Source organism: Anser anser (assembly GCF_964211835.1).
Source record: "Anser anser genome assembly, chromosome: 4".
Classification (NCBI taxonomy): Eukaryota; Metazoa; Chordata; class Aves; order Anseriformes; family Anatidae; genus Anser; species Anser anser.
In genome coordinates this window covers 28,049,386-28,065,799 of record NC_139724.1, presented here as the reverse complement: position 1 = coordinate 28,065,799, position 16,414 = coordinate 28,049,386, and the positions used below count along the sequence as shown (strand labels likewise).

Genomic DNA, 16,414 nt, shown 5'->3' with positions numbered 1-16,414 from the left:
TAGAAGAGTGAATTCAGACATTATTAAGTCACTCATTTATTACCATTTACAGAACTGTATTAATTCCTTGAACCACACCCTTAAAAATACAGTAACATACTAGCATTGAGATTTGGGTTCAAATTAAGGATGTATTTGGGGGGGGAGTTATATAGGAAATCTATGAAAATCTTAGAAAAGGTTTAGAAATCTTAGGAAAATAATAACTACGTACAGATCACAAAGATACACATATATGGAAAGCATTGGTTCCTTAAAAATACTACCTGTAAATTAACAAGGGCATTGGCTAAATATAATTTGTGAAGAGTCCAAGTATATTGTTGATTTTAGTACAAAAATGGGCATACAACATAATACATGAATAAATATAATGAGAACCCATAGATATGACTACTGATGATATTGACAAGGAAGTACATGAGTACCAACTACCCACACCACAGACTAAAAGACAAGGGCAGGGAATAGAGATCAAGTGTCTTCTTAAAAGACAGCTAACAATTTGAAAACCCAGATACAGAGCTAAATATTATACCACCACCCATATTATATATAGGCAGCCTGAGGTTTACGCAGTTTAATGGTCTTCATATTTGGCCATGTATAGATTTTAAAATTTCCAAACATTTATATTTTAATTGTGTAAAGTTGCTATAACTTAAACCAACAAAGAAGTATTTCTGTAAAAGCACAAATAATTCCTATAATCTACTGTTTTCATAGAAAAACAAAACAAAACAAACAAAAAACACAACTGAGCAGAACTGGCATTCAGAACTTTAATTTCAAAAAGATTTCTTGCTTATTCCATACTTTCACAGATTTATAGGTAAGTTTCTGTAAAGCCAAATACTGATACAACAAATATAATGGAAAGATGGAAAGAAACAAAAAACAGAGAAGTTTAGAAAATTATGTATTTCTATCCTCAAACAACTTGGCTGCCCAGTGCATATTGACAGACTACCTGCATCTCCATCAGTACTATTTGCTGCACAGTAACAGAAGATCAAGGGGGAAGCCCTCGTAAAGATTCTCTACACAGAGAGCTTGCCTTGCAGTCAGAATGTAAATCTAAGACTTAAGCTTACATTTGTAATCTACCAACACTCACTTCCTCCTATCTCATTAAATAATACTAGGATAAAATTGTGCCGAGATTGTCACTGTTCTCTCTCTTTTATTGGCAAACACAGGGAATCCTAAGAGACCTGATTTCTTTAGAGAGCCATGAACAATATAGTCATTCCTCATTGCATTCAGTCCTAAGGAACTAACTCCTAAGGCTGCCTTACTTTATACATATGAATTGTTCCTCCCACAAAATACCACACAATCACTTTTTCCATCTGAAGACACTGAAGTAAAAACAAGTACATAGTACTTGTACAGTTTTATTTTAATATTTTGCTGTTTCAAGAAGTCATTTCCCATTATAACCAAAAGTACTTCTCCCAAATGTACTCAGTAATGTTCTTTACTTACTTTCAAAACAAAAACAAAATAACAGCATGCATACCTCTTCTTAACAAAGAGTATCTGCATGACAATCAGAGTTTAGAAAACATTTAACTTCTTCAGAAACTGTAAATCTTTCGACATGCAGCTCAATTCAGTATCATTACTAAATTCAGACTAGGTGTTTCCAGCTGAGGTTAATTCACTGACAGACTGTAGTGGAACTATTACATTGTTAAAACTGAACAACAGTATACTGGCAGGTAAACACCTGATGATCTTTATATGACACGTTGACAAATTAAGACAAAATTGTTTATATATCAAACAAAATTTTGGTGTCCCTTTAATTTTTAAAAAATTACCCCAGTTAGCATTACTTGTTCTTCAGTTGCAATTAACACAGTAAATTGTGGATAAAAACTACTCAGCAGAGGCAATTCACTCTTCAGTGTTAATTTTCAGTTAACAAACATATGAAAATAGAAATGTGAACTCTGTAGGCATTCTTTTAAAATATTCACTACCCAATACACAATGCATTTTTGGTAACAAGGTATGAAAAATAACCCTAACATGTTTTCTTCGATGGCTTGTTTGTAAATTCAGAGAAGTATTCCACAAGCATTAGCATCAGGATCCCCAAAGAGCTCAGAGTAACATAACGATCTTGAGTATTTAAAAATGTAGATCTGGTAGAAAAATCCTATTATAAAATATCTTCTGCAAAACCAAAAAACAGTTTAAAAAAAAAAGCAGAACACTTCAATTATGTGATAACAAAATGAATCATGAGCAAAACCCCCAGTACATTCAACACAATGTCTTCGGATGAAAGATTTTGCCACCAGTAAGTCATTAATCAAATTATAACCTATTCCTATTTTCATACCAAACACATACTTGCACACCATGCCCTTCTATCAAAAGTCAAAGAAGAAAAGGCATAAACTAAAGGTATCTTGTACTGAAGTGATAAGACTGCTTCTGAGATGAGGGTCCTTCAATGAAAAGAGGTCCTTCACTAAGAGAAAGAAACTTTTTTCATTGAGAAGTCAGAGGACCAAAGTCAAGTACTCTTTCCTAATGTATTAATATAGAATAAGAAGAGAGGTATGGTCTGTGAAACTGGCAGGTTCAAAAACATTTGGCCTGCCGTGGATATAAACTAACATTTACAAATTGCCACCAAAAAGGAACAAAATCACCACAGTTCGCAGAGCAGTGATAATGTAAACCTGTCTTTCTTCCCTTGCTCTCTTTCCTCTCCCCCAACACACTAGCAAAACAAGCCTGGTGCATACAGTAATCCTGAATTAAAGCAACAAAGGCACAGAACATGGTGGAAAGTCCATCTCTAAGAGGTGTGGTTGCAACTTACCAGACAGGTGAAAGAACCAATTTGAAATCTACTAGCAAATAATTTATTTTCACTTTATCAGTATTTATTAAAAATAAAACTTTCCACAATGGTATGCCAACCTTCAAGCTTCTCTAGAACAATTCTAACAGCTCCACGGTGGAATCTTCAGTAAAAGATTCAGAACAATATTTAACCACAACAAAAGAGTACACAGTCAAACAGTATATATTCTGGGTTTTATTTTCCTACATCATACTGGCATTAGCTAAGACAATCTCTACAGAAGAATACTGCCATTCCAATTAAAACCTGACAAGCAAAGTCTCAGTCTAGTAATGACGTTTTCCCATTATTCACACACAAGTTCAGTTTCCTTTCATAGATTATTCTGTGCAAACTGAACTTTGAGCCTCAACTCCTTACTCCAGTAGTTAGTTGCTGGGCAATGTAACAATCATTTGTACTAGAATTTGATTAAACATGGATGAAATAGTTACAGAACCACAGAATACTACTGTGCAGTTTCTTTGCAGTATCTGCTATTATATATCACAATTACTCTCCATACTCTGTGTCATCTTCTCATGTTACAAAGCCTTCCAAATTTTTCAGTTGTTTACTTTTTCTTCTTGGTCTCTTAGTTCTAACTCGTTATAAAATACAGTTCTTCATAAATCTCCCCTAAAAGTATCCATCACAGCAAAAATTGTTTAAATTATGTAAACATTATTTTTGCAACATACTTTTATCTCAGTCTCTTGTGTACAAGCCCCTACACTGTTTCTTCACTGTGTCTATTTTTGCCATTGATACTACCAGAAAAGAAGACCAAGTCTCTGACATGGCTCCTTGCAGCAATTCAGAAATCATGATTCTCATTAGTTTCACACCATTAGTCGCATACTTTGAAACAACATGCAGGAATTAGATTACTTTGACAGTAAATATTAACTTCTAATGCCTGAGGAGGTGATATTTAATGTCAAAATTGCCTGCATTTGCTCATATCTCTAAGGTTCAAGTTCTGCTGTAGCACTGTCCACATTCTGTATTTTGCCTCAAGAAAGGGCACATGAACATGATAGAGACTTCTAAAGTTTTCCTAGAACCTCTTTTATGAGACAGAGATTTTCACCATTTTAATGTGTTTTTTTGGTGTTTTTTTTAACTGATAAAGACAAATATCAGATTGTACGTCTGCTTTTCTTTAAAAAAGAAAATGCCATTTGTCTTATTGAAAATGGCATTTAACTTTAAGTATATATGTCAAACAAAACAAAGCCTTCCAAACCCCATGAACTTGCTTAGATAAGGGAAACTTTCAGCTACTTTGAATGTTTCTACTGCCCCCTGTCTGTCTCTAATCACTAAAAGTTTGCAAAAATCAGAGAGATAAAATAATGATTAGTCTGTAAATGAATTTCTGGTCCTCTTTACATCAATCATCTGAAGAGCGAGAAGAGAACACAAATTCAGAGAGTTCTGTGATTACCCTAAAACAGGAGCACATTTACAAATATTGAAATCTTAAACCACACAAATAACTAGGAGCAGAATCTTACCTTGATCAAATGGTTTACCCGGACTCCATGTACGAAAATAATCATCCTGGAGAGGGAGAAACAACCTACATTTAGTAAAACGTATGAAATCAATGTATTCATGCAAAATTGACAGGATCATGAAAGACAGAAGATGTATACCAACCTCTACTTCCTAGAAAAGGCAAGCAGTAAAAAAAAAAAAAAGAGAAAAAGATTACAGTCATCATAATGGGACAAATTACACATAGAGAATGAAACTGTAATTCAGAGGCTATTTGCACACATCAAGTAAAAATGTTACTCAATATTACTAGCATTTAAAAATAAAAATGGTATTTCTCAGAGTACTTATGGAAGCAATGTTTCTAATGCTGATTTTAAAACAGTACAGTAGTTTTCTTGTACTTTAAATTCTAAAATATTGAAAAATTTTATTTTTTCCCTTAATAATTTTTCAAACCCAAAGCTACAAAGTCACAATCAATAAAATAAAATTTTAAAGAACGGCAAATGAATTTTAGGAAATTCTTATGCAGTTTCCAATTGTATCAGTAAAATTTGCCATTAAAAAAATTATTTAGCTCAATTTTCTACAAATAATCTTCCTAAAAATAAAATATCCTCCTAATTACATCATCAGCTGCGTTAGGCTACAAGAAGGAAAGACTTGAATTAAATAAACTACTTTCAATGTTTTTAAAAAAATGGTAATAAATGACAAATTCATAGCTAAGATGTAAATAAATTAATTTCAAATTAATAATTAACCTCAGATAATAGGTGGAACAGAAAGATGACTAAAGAGAATAAAAGCATCTCTTAAATTAAGTAATAATTCTCTAGAACAAAACATTGAAGAAATTGTACTCATCATTTTAATTTATGAATAAATTTGGTTCAGTAACTGGGTGTTTTATCATATCCAGCAGTTCTAACTCACTCGCTAAAATATCACCAAGAAGAGCACAGGAAAACCTCAATTTATAAAATAATTGAACTATTGGAAAAATTTGAGCCTCGTACAGTTGTCAAAGCCACATAATCACAACTAAAAGAATAATCAAACATCAAGCAGGTATTTACAGGTACAAAATGCTCTTTGGGTTTTAACAGTTCAATAGTTTTACCTCAAAAGGGGGGAAAAAAGTGGTTGCATCCTAAGCTGCCTTTCACTGATGATGTTTTATCAGTAAAAGGTGTTTTTATGGGAATTCCTTCTTTGAAAGAGAAAGAAAGAAATAAGAATCTGGAATTACAGGATAGAATCACAGTTATGTACCACACTTATGCTTTCCTTTATTCTGATGCTGATTAACAATATTTGCCTTTTTAATTACTATTTTTGAAAGTAAATAAATCCAGATGGCACATCAAATGAGTTTAAAATGATGCAAGACATGAGTAGAAATGACAATTATGGCAGTGTTTTCCAATTATATTCCTCCTAATAGTAAATATGGAGATGTTACTCCTACAGTGGTGGTCTGAATAGGTTTGAGATGGATTTAATACCATGCTGCTCCATGAATCACATACCCTATTTCTAAAACTTCCAGTTGCTGAAAAAGCATGATATGTAAATACCTTAACAGGCTAACGTTTATTTTTTTATTTCTTTAATTTAAAAATATGTATTATGTGATGTTACATTTTACAAACAGGCATCACACACTTTATCCACATTACATAGGGTAACAGAGTGTAAACAGAAAATCCTCTATTTTCTGTTAGTTTTCTTTTGTGTTGAAAAATTTATGACCAAAGCAGCTGGTCATAAATTTTGCTTTTATCTTTAGTTTTGTGTAACTTATTGTTCTCAAAATGACCATATACAGTATCCTCTTTAAGTTCTACCAACTGCTCATTTCTGAAATATATCGAGATCTTCTATGAATAGAAGGTTTTCTTAATTTTTATGCTACATGCAATTCAGCTGAATTTGGGGATAATAGAGAGTAAAGAAATGAAAAATATTAAAATAATTATTATAATAACGAATATTATAATAAGAATAAAGAAATAGAGATAAATAAGCAATAATAATAAATAAAAAAGCCCCGATGGAAGTGATATTAGAACAGTAAAATACACAATTTACATCATTTATTCTTTTTGTTTTCTCCAGACTGAAGACTGCTATTAGAAGATTTATTCAAAAAGCGCTAATTGTCTTCAAATTTTTAGTAAAGCAGTAATGTTCACCCAGAATGAACTTATTCAGAGATATTGTTTGTCATTAAAATGCTGAAAAATTAGAATAACTAACTAAATAATAAATCTATGAGAAAAGAGGTTTCATTCGGGCCAACTTGTCTAAGAGCCCTTCTAGGCGAAGCATCCTGCATTATGCCTAGGGAAGAATGCAGAGTTTGGACTTGTATACATTATTACATTTTCCCAAGTTGGCTTCAAACCATTTGCAGCTAAATTACTTCCTAAACAAGATGTGTTTCCTGTGTATTTAATAGTTCTCTCTGCTATTCCATGAGCTTGTCCAATTTCACCTTGAGACTAAACAAGCTTTCAGAATTTAGAGCAGCCCATAGCAAGGTGTTCAACAACTTAAATGCACATTGCATGAAAACTCTCTTTGTCATTTTGTTTCAAACCTGGAATACACTCAGATCATTTTAGTAACCCTCATTTTATATTGGAAAAGACAAAAAAATCAATTCTTGTTCACCTTCTCTATACCTGCATGCAACTTCATAGATCCCAAATATATCTCACGGAGATTTCTAGAACTTAAAGTCCTAGCTAACTGATTTCCATTTACAAAGGTACTCTACGTGTTTCTTGTTATGCTTCTCTGAATCTTTTCTGAGTCTTTTTGTGTATTTTATTGACGTGTTCCCTGCTACAGAATCTTCATCAACAACATAATACAGAGTATGAAGAGCAATAAAGAAAATTTGACAAATCCAATTCATAATGAATATCCAGCCACTTTTTAATTTACAAGTGAATGAAGCATGTCACTTAAGCACTTTGCTCTGTAACCAATAGAGAGAAATCAAGCCATTAAAAAATTACATTTGATTTTTATTTTTATTTTTTTTAATATATTGAATTAAACATCATCCCAAACCTATTTCAATACACTAGAAAAATATCATATACCTATACCGATCTTCCCAAGCAGCTACATTTTCAAATCACCTGTTATTTAAAGAAAATCCATTACTGGATATTTTAAACAAAAACTTTATGTGCCTCTATAAACTAGATAAAATAGTTAATTAAGTCTCCATCTGAAGTAAGGAAATTGGTTCAATAGATCACAGTTTGACACCTTTGGAAATAATCCTAAAGCTATTTGATGTATCAGCTGTACAAAAAAAAAATGTCTTCCTGTTATATTCAGACCTTTCCTAAACTTCAGTAAATATGATGTTGATTATTGAAACATTCAATATCCTCTTCAGGGTATCATCAAGAGGATAACAAATTTATAAAGCCTCATTTTTCATTATTTTAATATAAGATTAAAAAAAGAATGAACAAATACACAGTTGACAGTGAAGACTGAGTTGTGTTACAGCATCTCTAGCCAAAGTAACCTTGGATCTACCAATGCAAAAGGTAATGTCTCAGTAAAGAGACTGTGACTTACGGTTTTCTTCAGGGGCCTTCTTGCCTTTGTCCTGGGCATGTTAAAGGGCAAGTCATGAAGGTATATGGAATAAAGTCATTAATTTGTCACAGTAACCATACTCCTTTTTCAACACTACCTGTGTAAAGGTAACCAGGGATTTTAAATAGAAAATTCATCCTTACTGATCTTTTTGGAAACTATGTGAAATTCGAGTAATTTTTGGAAATCTCTGTCTACAGCACATACATAGCACTTCTAAGAGCCATATATGATGAATTTCAATTGAGCTAATATCTATGTCTAAAAATTATGCACGTTTAAGCATTATGCTTACTCAGGGTCATAATGATACAGCATTTCTAAGAATTAAAGTTCATGCTATAATTGCGTATGTTCTTTGAGGCTAATATACGTGTTTATTTTTTTCCTGAAAATGGCCCACCTTAAGAAAAAAGATATATATATATATATATTCTGAAAATCTGACAGACTTAAGAATTCAGAATGACCAAAAGCATCATACCAGAACATTTTAATCAGAAGAAGGAAAAAAAAAAAAAAACCACTGATAGAATACTAAAATACTTTTGTTGGTTCTTTTTGGACTTTTCTGTTCTTCTTTCTTATTCTTAAAAAGTAGTTGATATATTATTTTTAAGAAATACATATTTCACTGTAGGAAAATAAAAAACTCACTGGAAAAAATTATATCTAACAATATAGTTAAGTGGTAAAATTTTCAGCTTTCAATTGAGATAAAAACAAATTTTCTTTCTTGTGTAGAATATTAGTTACATCACTTTATTGTTCTTTCCTCTGCAACATTTTCTTCAGGTGCTGCCACATATAGCTGACCACTCAAACTATTATCTAACAGAAATCCATACTGCTAAAGAATATTATGATACATGTTATCTATGATAAACCTGATTCAGAAAACAGCAGGTATCCTAAAGCAAGCAAGGCATTTTCTTAGCAAATATTTTCAGACTGAGATACACATGCAAAAATTGATATAGAAAACCAAGCCTTTCTTCATGTTCACATTCCTATTTCTAGTACTGTCTATGCATGAAAGTCTGTATGTTAAAATCAAAGCTCATTTATCTCAGAGAATCCACTTAAATTGAAGCCAATTTTCTGAATTTGTAACTGTATTTTTTCAAGTGTAACTTTGTTTCTACAGTGCAGTTTCTACACTTGGGATATTACTATGTGATTTTAAAACCAGCATTTCAAGGAGAAGTCTAACAGTCTCAGTGTGATGGTGTTGCTTCATATACAATGCCTTTTCAAGAAACAAAACTTTTAACAGTTACCAGAACTTTATTCAAGGTCAAACTAAATTCCACCCATACAAAATTTCACTCAAACTTTATACAAGTTATTGTAATGGAAAAAAATACATTTTACTGCCACCCTCCCTATTCCTTAGGAGTTTGTTTTTGAAATCATATTTTGATGATTTCAGAAACTGAAGTGTCTCAGGCTGCAAATGCTAATGTAACTTAGAACCTGCAATATTAGATTCAATTGGACAGATCATTTTTTCCTTGCTGTCACTAGCTATGAGACTATTTTGCTGTTTTTAATTTCATGGAATTCTTAATGGGTTCTCTATTCCATTTCTTATATCTGCATCTCAAGTACATACATCCCTTTGTCATCCGATCTCAAAGCTTTCTTTTTTTTTTTTTAAACCAGTCCTAGGCTAGGTAATTGTTACTCTAATTCAAAATTCCAGTTCAGCAAGCCAGATGAATAGCACCAAGTCCACCACTACAGGTCTTTGCTTGCCTCAAACTCAGCTCTGCAGCAGACTTGATCTCACCAAGTACTTCCTCCTTCATGTCTTCTCACCTCTCCAACAGCAGAGTTTATGAACATGTGTTTATATTCTTGAGTGTTCCCTTATAGCAAGCTAAGCAAGCATGCCTCTTTTCAGCCTCCTAGCAACAGAGAAAATGTCCCAAAGAAGCATCTGTTCTTTGTTTCAAGATCTAGTGCAGGAATTTGTATTTGCTCACATCACTGAAAACACTGCAGTAGGGTGGGCATGAGTGATGTTTCTGTGCTATGAAATTCTGTAACCTGAAATTTGAGTCAGTCTGAAATCCTCATCCAGGAGGCAGACAAGCTCTTTATCAGCATGTGGATACCTGTCTATCAGATGCTGCTTTTCATCTCTGCTGTCCTGCATAGCCATCCAATCTATCATAGCCAATGTGAGCGCTCTGTTGTATGGCTGTGGAGTTAATGTTTAGCCAGCTAACTGGCAACGCACTCAAGGGAACATGACCAACATCTACCATGCTCTGTACGCTGTATTTATTATCCCACATCTTATCTGTATCAGCACATCTGAGAGGGCAAGAAGCCTAACACACACAGCAGACCATGTGCTCCTAAGCACCACTTATTTGTCTTTGTTGTTGTTGTTTTAAATTGTCCCAGATGTATTCAATGGGTTGCACAACCTTTGGGACAATACATGCATACGTTATGTGATGTCATACAGCTAAGGACCTGCAGCAGAACTAGCTCCAGGGACTGTTTATTTAGTAAGTTTTTAGCACTGTACTTTCTTCTCAACAGGATCCATCTCTCCTCACCAGTTGAAACGCCTGTTATGTGTCCCATGAAGCCACCTTTGAGGATTCCTTTCCAACTCTCCAAAGGAGAACAGAGCAGGAACCCTGCTTCAGTGAATAAAGGTTTAAAGAGAAAAAAAAAAAAAAAAGGAAAAAAACAAACAACAGATCTATTGCCTAGACTTAAGAAATAAAACCACAGTCTTTAAGATTTTTACAGGTTAGTATAGAAAGCTGACCATTGCCAGATTTGACTCCTTTTCCTCAGCTTAAGTCTACTGTTAGAAATACAGTTAGTTTAGCTAAAACCACTACAGGCAGTTCAGTGCACAAAATATCTCAGACACAGATAAAAGTAGTGGCAATTCACATCCAATATTCCTTGGAATCAGGTAATCTTAAAGATCAGTCCCGTAAGTCAAAAGGTCAGCATGAAAAAACAACCTCCAGAATAATGAACAACCACAGAGGTAATACCAACATTGCTCCTCTGGTACTGCAGGAGCTGAACACCAGTAGGTGAGACTGGGTCTTGCTACAAAACTCCTATTTGTTTGGCATCTTGCCTCGAGTGGAGCACTGGAGTGACAAGTGAAAGGATGTTAGTTTGTTGTTCAGTGCCAGCCTCCGGGGAGGATGCTGTCAGCTTCCTTTGCTGCTCCAGACTTGAGGGCCATGCCACCTCAAAGGCCTGTATTCATGAGGCTGGCACAGCACAATCAGAATCCAAAGCTGCTTCTAGCAACTCTGGCACCAAATTCCCCATGTTCAATGTGCACCTCGCTCCTTTTTCTTTGCTTCACACTTCTAGCACTGTTGATGAGGCTGGGCTAAGAGCCACAACTTTTCAGCCCTCTCTGTTTCACAGATCTCATTCAGTAAGATTTCTGTGGAGGATGTCTATTTGATACTAGCGGCATTACTAACAGCAGGTTTCAACAGAACAGCATTGAAATCATTTGCCAGGAAATACCAAGTGCTCATTAAAGCTTATATTCACAAATACTGAAAGAATACTGATTTTTTCTTTTGAATTTGAATGAATTAATATTAAAGCATGAACCCTCTAGATCCCCATAAAAATTTCAATGCATTATTTCTTTAAAAGAGCACCTTCTATAGATCACTTAAATAAAATAATAAGAACTATCTTTCTACTACAAATAAATACGGAAGTTTTTGGCCATGCTTCTCCTGTTATGTTGTCAAGATTCAACTTGTAAGGAGGGCCTTACATTGGATTAGCTGTACTACAAGAGTAGAAGCCCAGAGTTGAGCAAAAAGTTGGAAACAGATGATATGCATGGTAGCAGGCCACCCATGGGACTTTGATGTGCCCATTCAGGAAGTCTTCCTCAGGTGCCTGTTCACTAATGCACAAACCTTTGGTAACAAGGGCAGAACTTATTTTCTGACCTCTGCATACAATTGCACAGTCTGGAGAAGAGAAGTCCAGCCAACAGTGACATAACAATAAATAACAGACTACAGAGAGATCACATCCCATATATGAGGCTAGAGAGAATTCAACAAACTGTGCTGAAAGTGATGGCCAGTATGATTGTGAGGCTATCATTTCTATCTGTGAAAAATGGTAAGCCATACCAGGAAGATCTTTGGGAAATGGAAAAAAGCTAGCATCTTAATCTTAAAAAAAAAAAAAAAAAAAGTAAGGAGGCAGATCCAGGTAACTACAAGCCAAACAGCCTCACCAGAGTCCCTGTACAGATCAATGAAGAGTCCTCTTCGAGTCCATTTCCAGGCACATGAAACACAAGAATAAATACTCAGTGTAGATCTACCAAGATTTACAGCACTTGACCAACCAGACTATGTTCTACAGTGAAATAACAGTTATGTCCAAATGAGGAAAATGGTCAATGTAGCACACCTTAACTTGAACCTTGTATCTGTGAACACAATCTGCACTTCAGAATCCGTAATTAAACCAGTGATAGAAGATTCAATATTTTTTGTGAATATCAATACTGGAAGGTTATTTTTATATATATTTATTATAGTCGAGCTTATATAACTTGTATTAGAAGAAAACCATTTCTACTGTGAACTGGGTAGATCCACAGACAGTAAATTCAGGAAAAAAAAAGGATATTATTAAAATATATTACAAATTTATATGAACATATATAAATTTGTTCCAAAATTCAATCATTCTACAACTGCACCCTGGTAGGTGTTATTTTTGTTAGAGCTTAAAGCTATTCATAATGTGGACAAACTATTATTTGATTCAAGATGGGGACTCTTTCTCAAGAGTTATCACCTTAATTTATCGATAAAACGTAACCAACAATGCCTTTTTATGTCCTCTTGTTCTTAGTGGTCCTCTCGCAATTATGTTACTTACAGATGTGGTCAATAATACAGAAGCTTAAAAATATCATATGAACCAGCAAGCCTCATGAATATATAATGCTGAGTTACATAAAAAACAAAAATTGTAGAAAAAGCAGTCATTACAATTGGCTATGAAAAAAAAGTATGAACACTTAACACACATTGTCTGTTACTAAATTCTGAGGAATTTACAAATCTAACAGCAAAGTGTACAAAATACTTCATATACCTGGATGAATGACCTGAGTATGTTACTAAATTTTTTCCTTTGGTCAGCCTTTCATAGAAATAGAGGTAGATGTCCAAATTTTCCTTACCACTGGCCACAGCACAGACATAACAACAAAGTATTATACTGAAAATATTATTAGTTCATGTAAAATTATGAGATACTTTAAATGCAGAATACTAATAATACTTAGAATTGTTCAAAATTTCACCATAAGACTGAGCAAAGATATTAGGGATGACCTTTTATACTGTCAGCATACATGGCATTTCTCAACATACGCAGTTATTTAGCTACAAAATCTGTAACTGGAAAAAAACATCCTGTCGACTTCCTCAGGACATGCTGGGAAAGACTTAAACCAATTGACTCTATTTTCTGTGACTCCCTTCTACATCCAATTTCATATCTTTCTAAAAGCTGAGTTTGTGCCAAATTGGTGGAGAAACATAAGGCAGTATCAGATAACACAAGACATAACAGGACAGGAAATGTACTTTACTTTCCTCGACTCACAAATGTAATTATGTACACCTGTTTACATAGGAAATACATTGAGAGAGAATTTATTATTATTATTTATTATTATTATTATTTACTATATTAAACAAACATTTAACTATACAACAGTCATGCATACATACTTTGCTCAAGTTAGATCTAATAGCTCTACTGGTACTTACTTTTTCAAAACAGGCTATTAACCATTTTCTCATCCCATGTCTATTCACAGATCAGTATTATTAATATTTTTACCTCTAATTTTTTTTGCTGTTTCTATAAATAGTCCATAACTGTATCTGCATGTACACTAGGCTCTAATACATAAAAATTTGAGTATTTTAGAAGTGATATCTCAATTTCCAGTAAAACTACCACAATGACAACAGACTACTAATTTTACAACAGTGCAAGAATGATTATAAGACAAGCTGTGTTCTAAAGCTTTAACTAAAACTTTAGTTTGTGTTTCCCATTTAGATAAAATAAGAATGCTGAACTGGAACGTTTTTAAAATTGAAGTGCTTTAGCTACAAAATCAAGCATGCATTCCCATCTCTTTAAAAATATTAATAAAAATTTAAAAGCTCCTTCAAAACTGTTTCATCAGTATCTGTTCATGAGGAAGAACATGTATTCTTTGATGAAACCTAATCTGTTTCCTGTTAGGTTCATTTATTGGTAGAATTATCTGAAATAAAGCATTCTCAACGACAAGAAGCTGTGTTCTTTGGTCTCATTCTGTAAATGAAAAAAAAAAAGCGCAGAGTTCTGCAATAGAAATAATATATTTTTTCAAGAAGTTATTTAAACAGACTGAACATACTGATACAATAAATAACCACAGAACAGAATGGAAAAGACCATTTCCAACCACCATACTCATTAAGTAACAGTTACTGTTCCCAGGTGATCCAGAAGATGAAATACATCAAGGGGAAGAATGCCCTAAAAAGGATGAAAAATTGACTATAGTCTGTACCTATGCCAATAATCAGAGTCAGCGTTAAGATCTCCCTAAAGCCTATTCCCTTCAAGCATTTATACTGTTAAGTCCACTGGCTCAAACCTTGAATTCTTTTGAACTCTCCATGCCTCCAAGACGCACAACTCTGCTGTACTTAGAAACTGACCTTGACACCTGGAACTTGAGCATAAACCTCCTGGGTTAATATTTGTGTTTACTGCAAAGCAGTAAACACAGCCAGGCAGCAAAAGAAAAAAAAAAAGGCAACAACAAAAACCTACTATTTTGCTTCCTTCTGTCTGCAAACTCTCCTACACTCCTCTGAAAACCAATTCAACAGACTGCTTTTCCAATGCTCAGGGCAGTCAGTGTTGGGAGTAGAAGCTTGAGCCAGCATTACATCTTCAACATTCTGGTTTAGACATATCACCACTAAGACTGTATCGTAGGACAGAATTTCAGACTCAAAGAGTTGTTTATTGCTATTTAAATGCATCTGAAAAACTAAGCAAACTTATATGCTTACGACAAAGTGAAAAGCATTGCATAAACAACAGTGAAAAAGTTGGCAATCATTTTTAAGTCCATAAAAGCTGAAAAAAATAATTTCCCATTTTTGTTATGCAATTTTGATAGCCTACCAATAATATTACTGTAACAACAACAACAACAAAGTAGTTACCAAAGCGTTAAATTTGTAACATCTCTAAGTATCCATACACCACTATAAACACATCTTCTAATAGGTCACTACTTTCGTAGAGTGAACTATCTAGTGACCCTAGAACAAGTCCACACCTGTGACTTAATTGCATTAATAAGCATTAGGCCTATTATCAGAAAACCACAACTTGACGATTGTTGAATAAAAACAAGAGATTGCAACAGGACCCCCAGGTGGACATGCAGAAAGGTAACATAAGAGCACTTTCAAGTACAAGCACAGAATGATATCAAATAATATAAAATAATAATAATAATAAACGATCAGTTATTGATCAATAAAAAACTCAGAGGAAGAACTGAGAAGAACCAGTTTTAGAAGCTGAGTTGAACATGCACAGAATTCCCCATGATTGACTCAGGCTGAGATGCCTTTTGACAGCAAGTAACAACTAGTTGCCCAGACACCAGACTTCAGAATGAGGAACCCCAAATTGATCATGGGTATGTAGCAGTACACTGTAGTATATTATCATTAAAGTGAAATATGTACCCCAACTGCTTCTAGCAGCACCCCATCATTGAGGCATTTGTAATTTGGATGCAATAAATTAAAATGTTACCCTATTTCTCCTACATTTTGAATTGCAGCCTTTACATGATCTCAGCATTGTGCATCCTAACTACTCAGACAGTATGTATTCTCATAATTTCTCTCTAAATTATGCATATTAAACTAAGAACTTGAACAATAACGATTTCAAAACAATGTACACCCATAACACACAAAAGTACGCCACTTTATCAAAAACAATAAAAGTCATACAAACTTTTAGTATATTTGCATTTAGAATCATTGTATTGATATAAGCCATTAACCTGCAGAAATCAAATGCTATCTTGATGTAAAACTGTTTAACATGAATGAACTCTATACCACTGAAACAGCAGCACTTAACGCCATATCAAAAGAAAAAACATCCAACTCCTAACCAGTCCTGATACTGTGATAGAAAACTATGCAGATATCCCAGTATCTGTAAGAAAAGCAAAGAAAAGGTCTCATCAAGCTTATATAAAGTGTCAAGTATGTCTAAGAAATATAGCAACTGCAAAATGGGAAAAAAAAACGAGATAGTACA

At 33.8% G+C, this 16,414-nt stretch overlaps 1 protein-coding gene across 8 annotated transcripts in view; it reads right to left on the bottom strand.

Moving 5' to 3' along the window:
* The window catches only part of SPOCK3 (SPARC (osteonectin), cwcv and kazal like domains proteoglycan 3), a 319,690-nt gene that overhangs the window by 124,770 nt on the left and 178,506 nt on the right, over window positions 1-16,414 (bottom strand). For 7 of the 8 annotated variants that reach the window (XM_083835643.1, XM_083835642.1, XM_083835645.1 and 4 more), the window contains one exon: window positions 4,387-4,432. In XM_083835643.1, the coding sequence (XP_083691769.1) occupies window positions 4,387-4,432 (46 nt within the window). Of the gene's footprint in view, window positions 1-4,386; window positions 4,433-16,414 lie in introns of those variants that run through there. The other variant, XM_083835638.1, reaches the window with a different exon arrangement.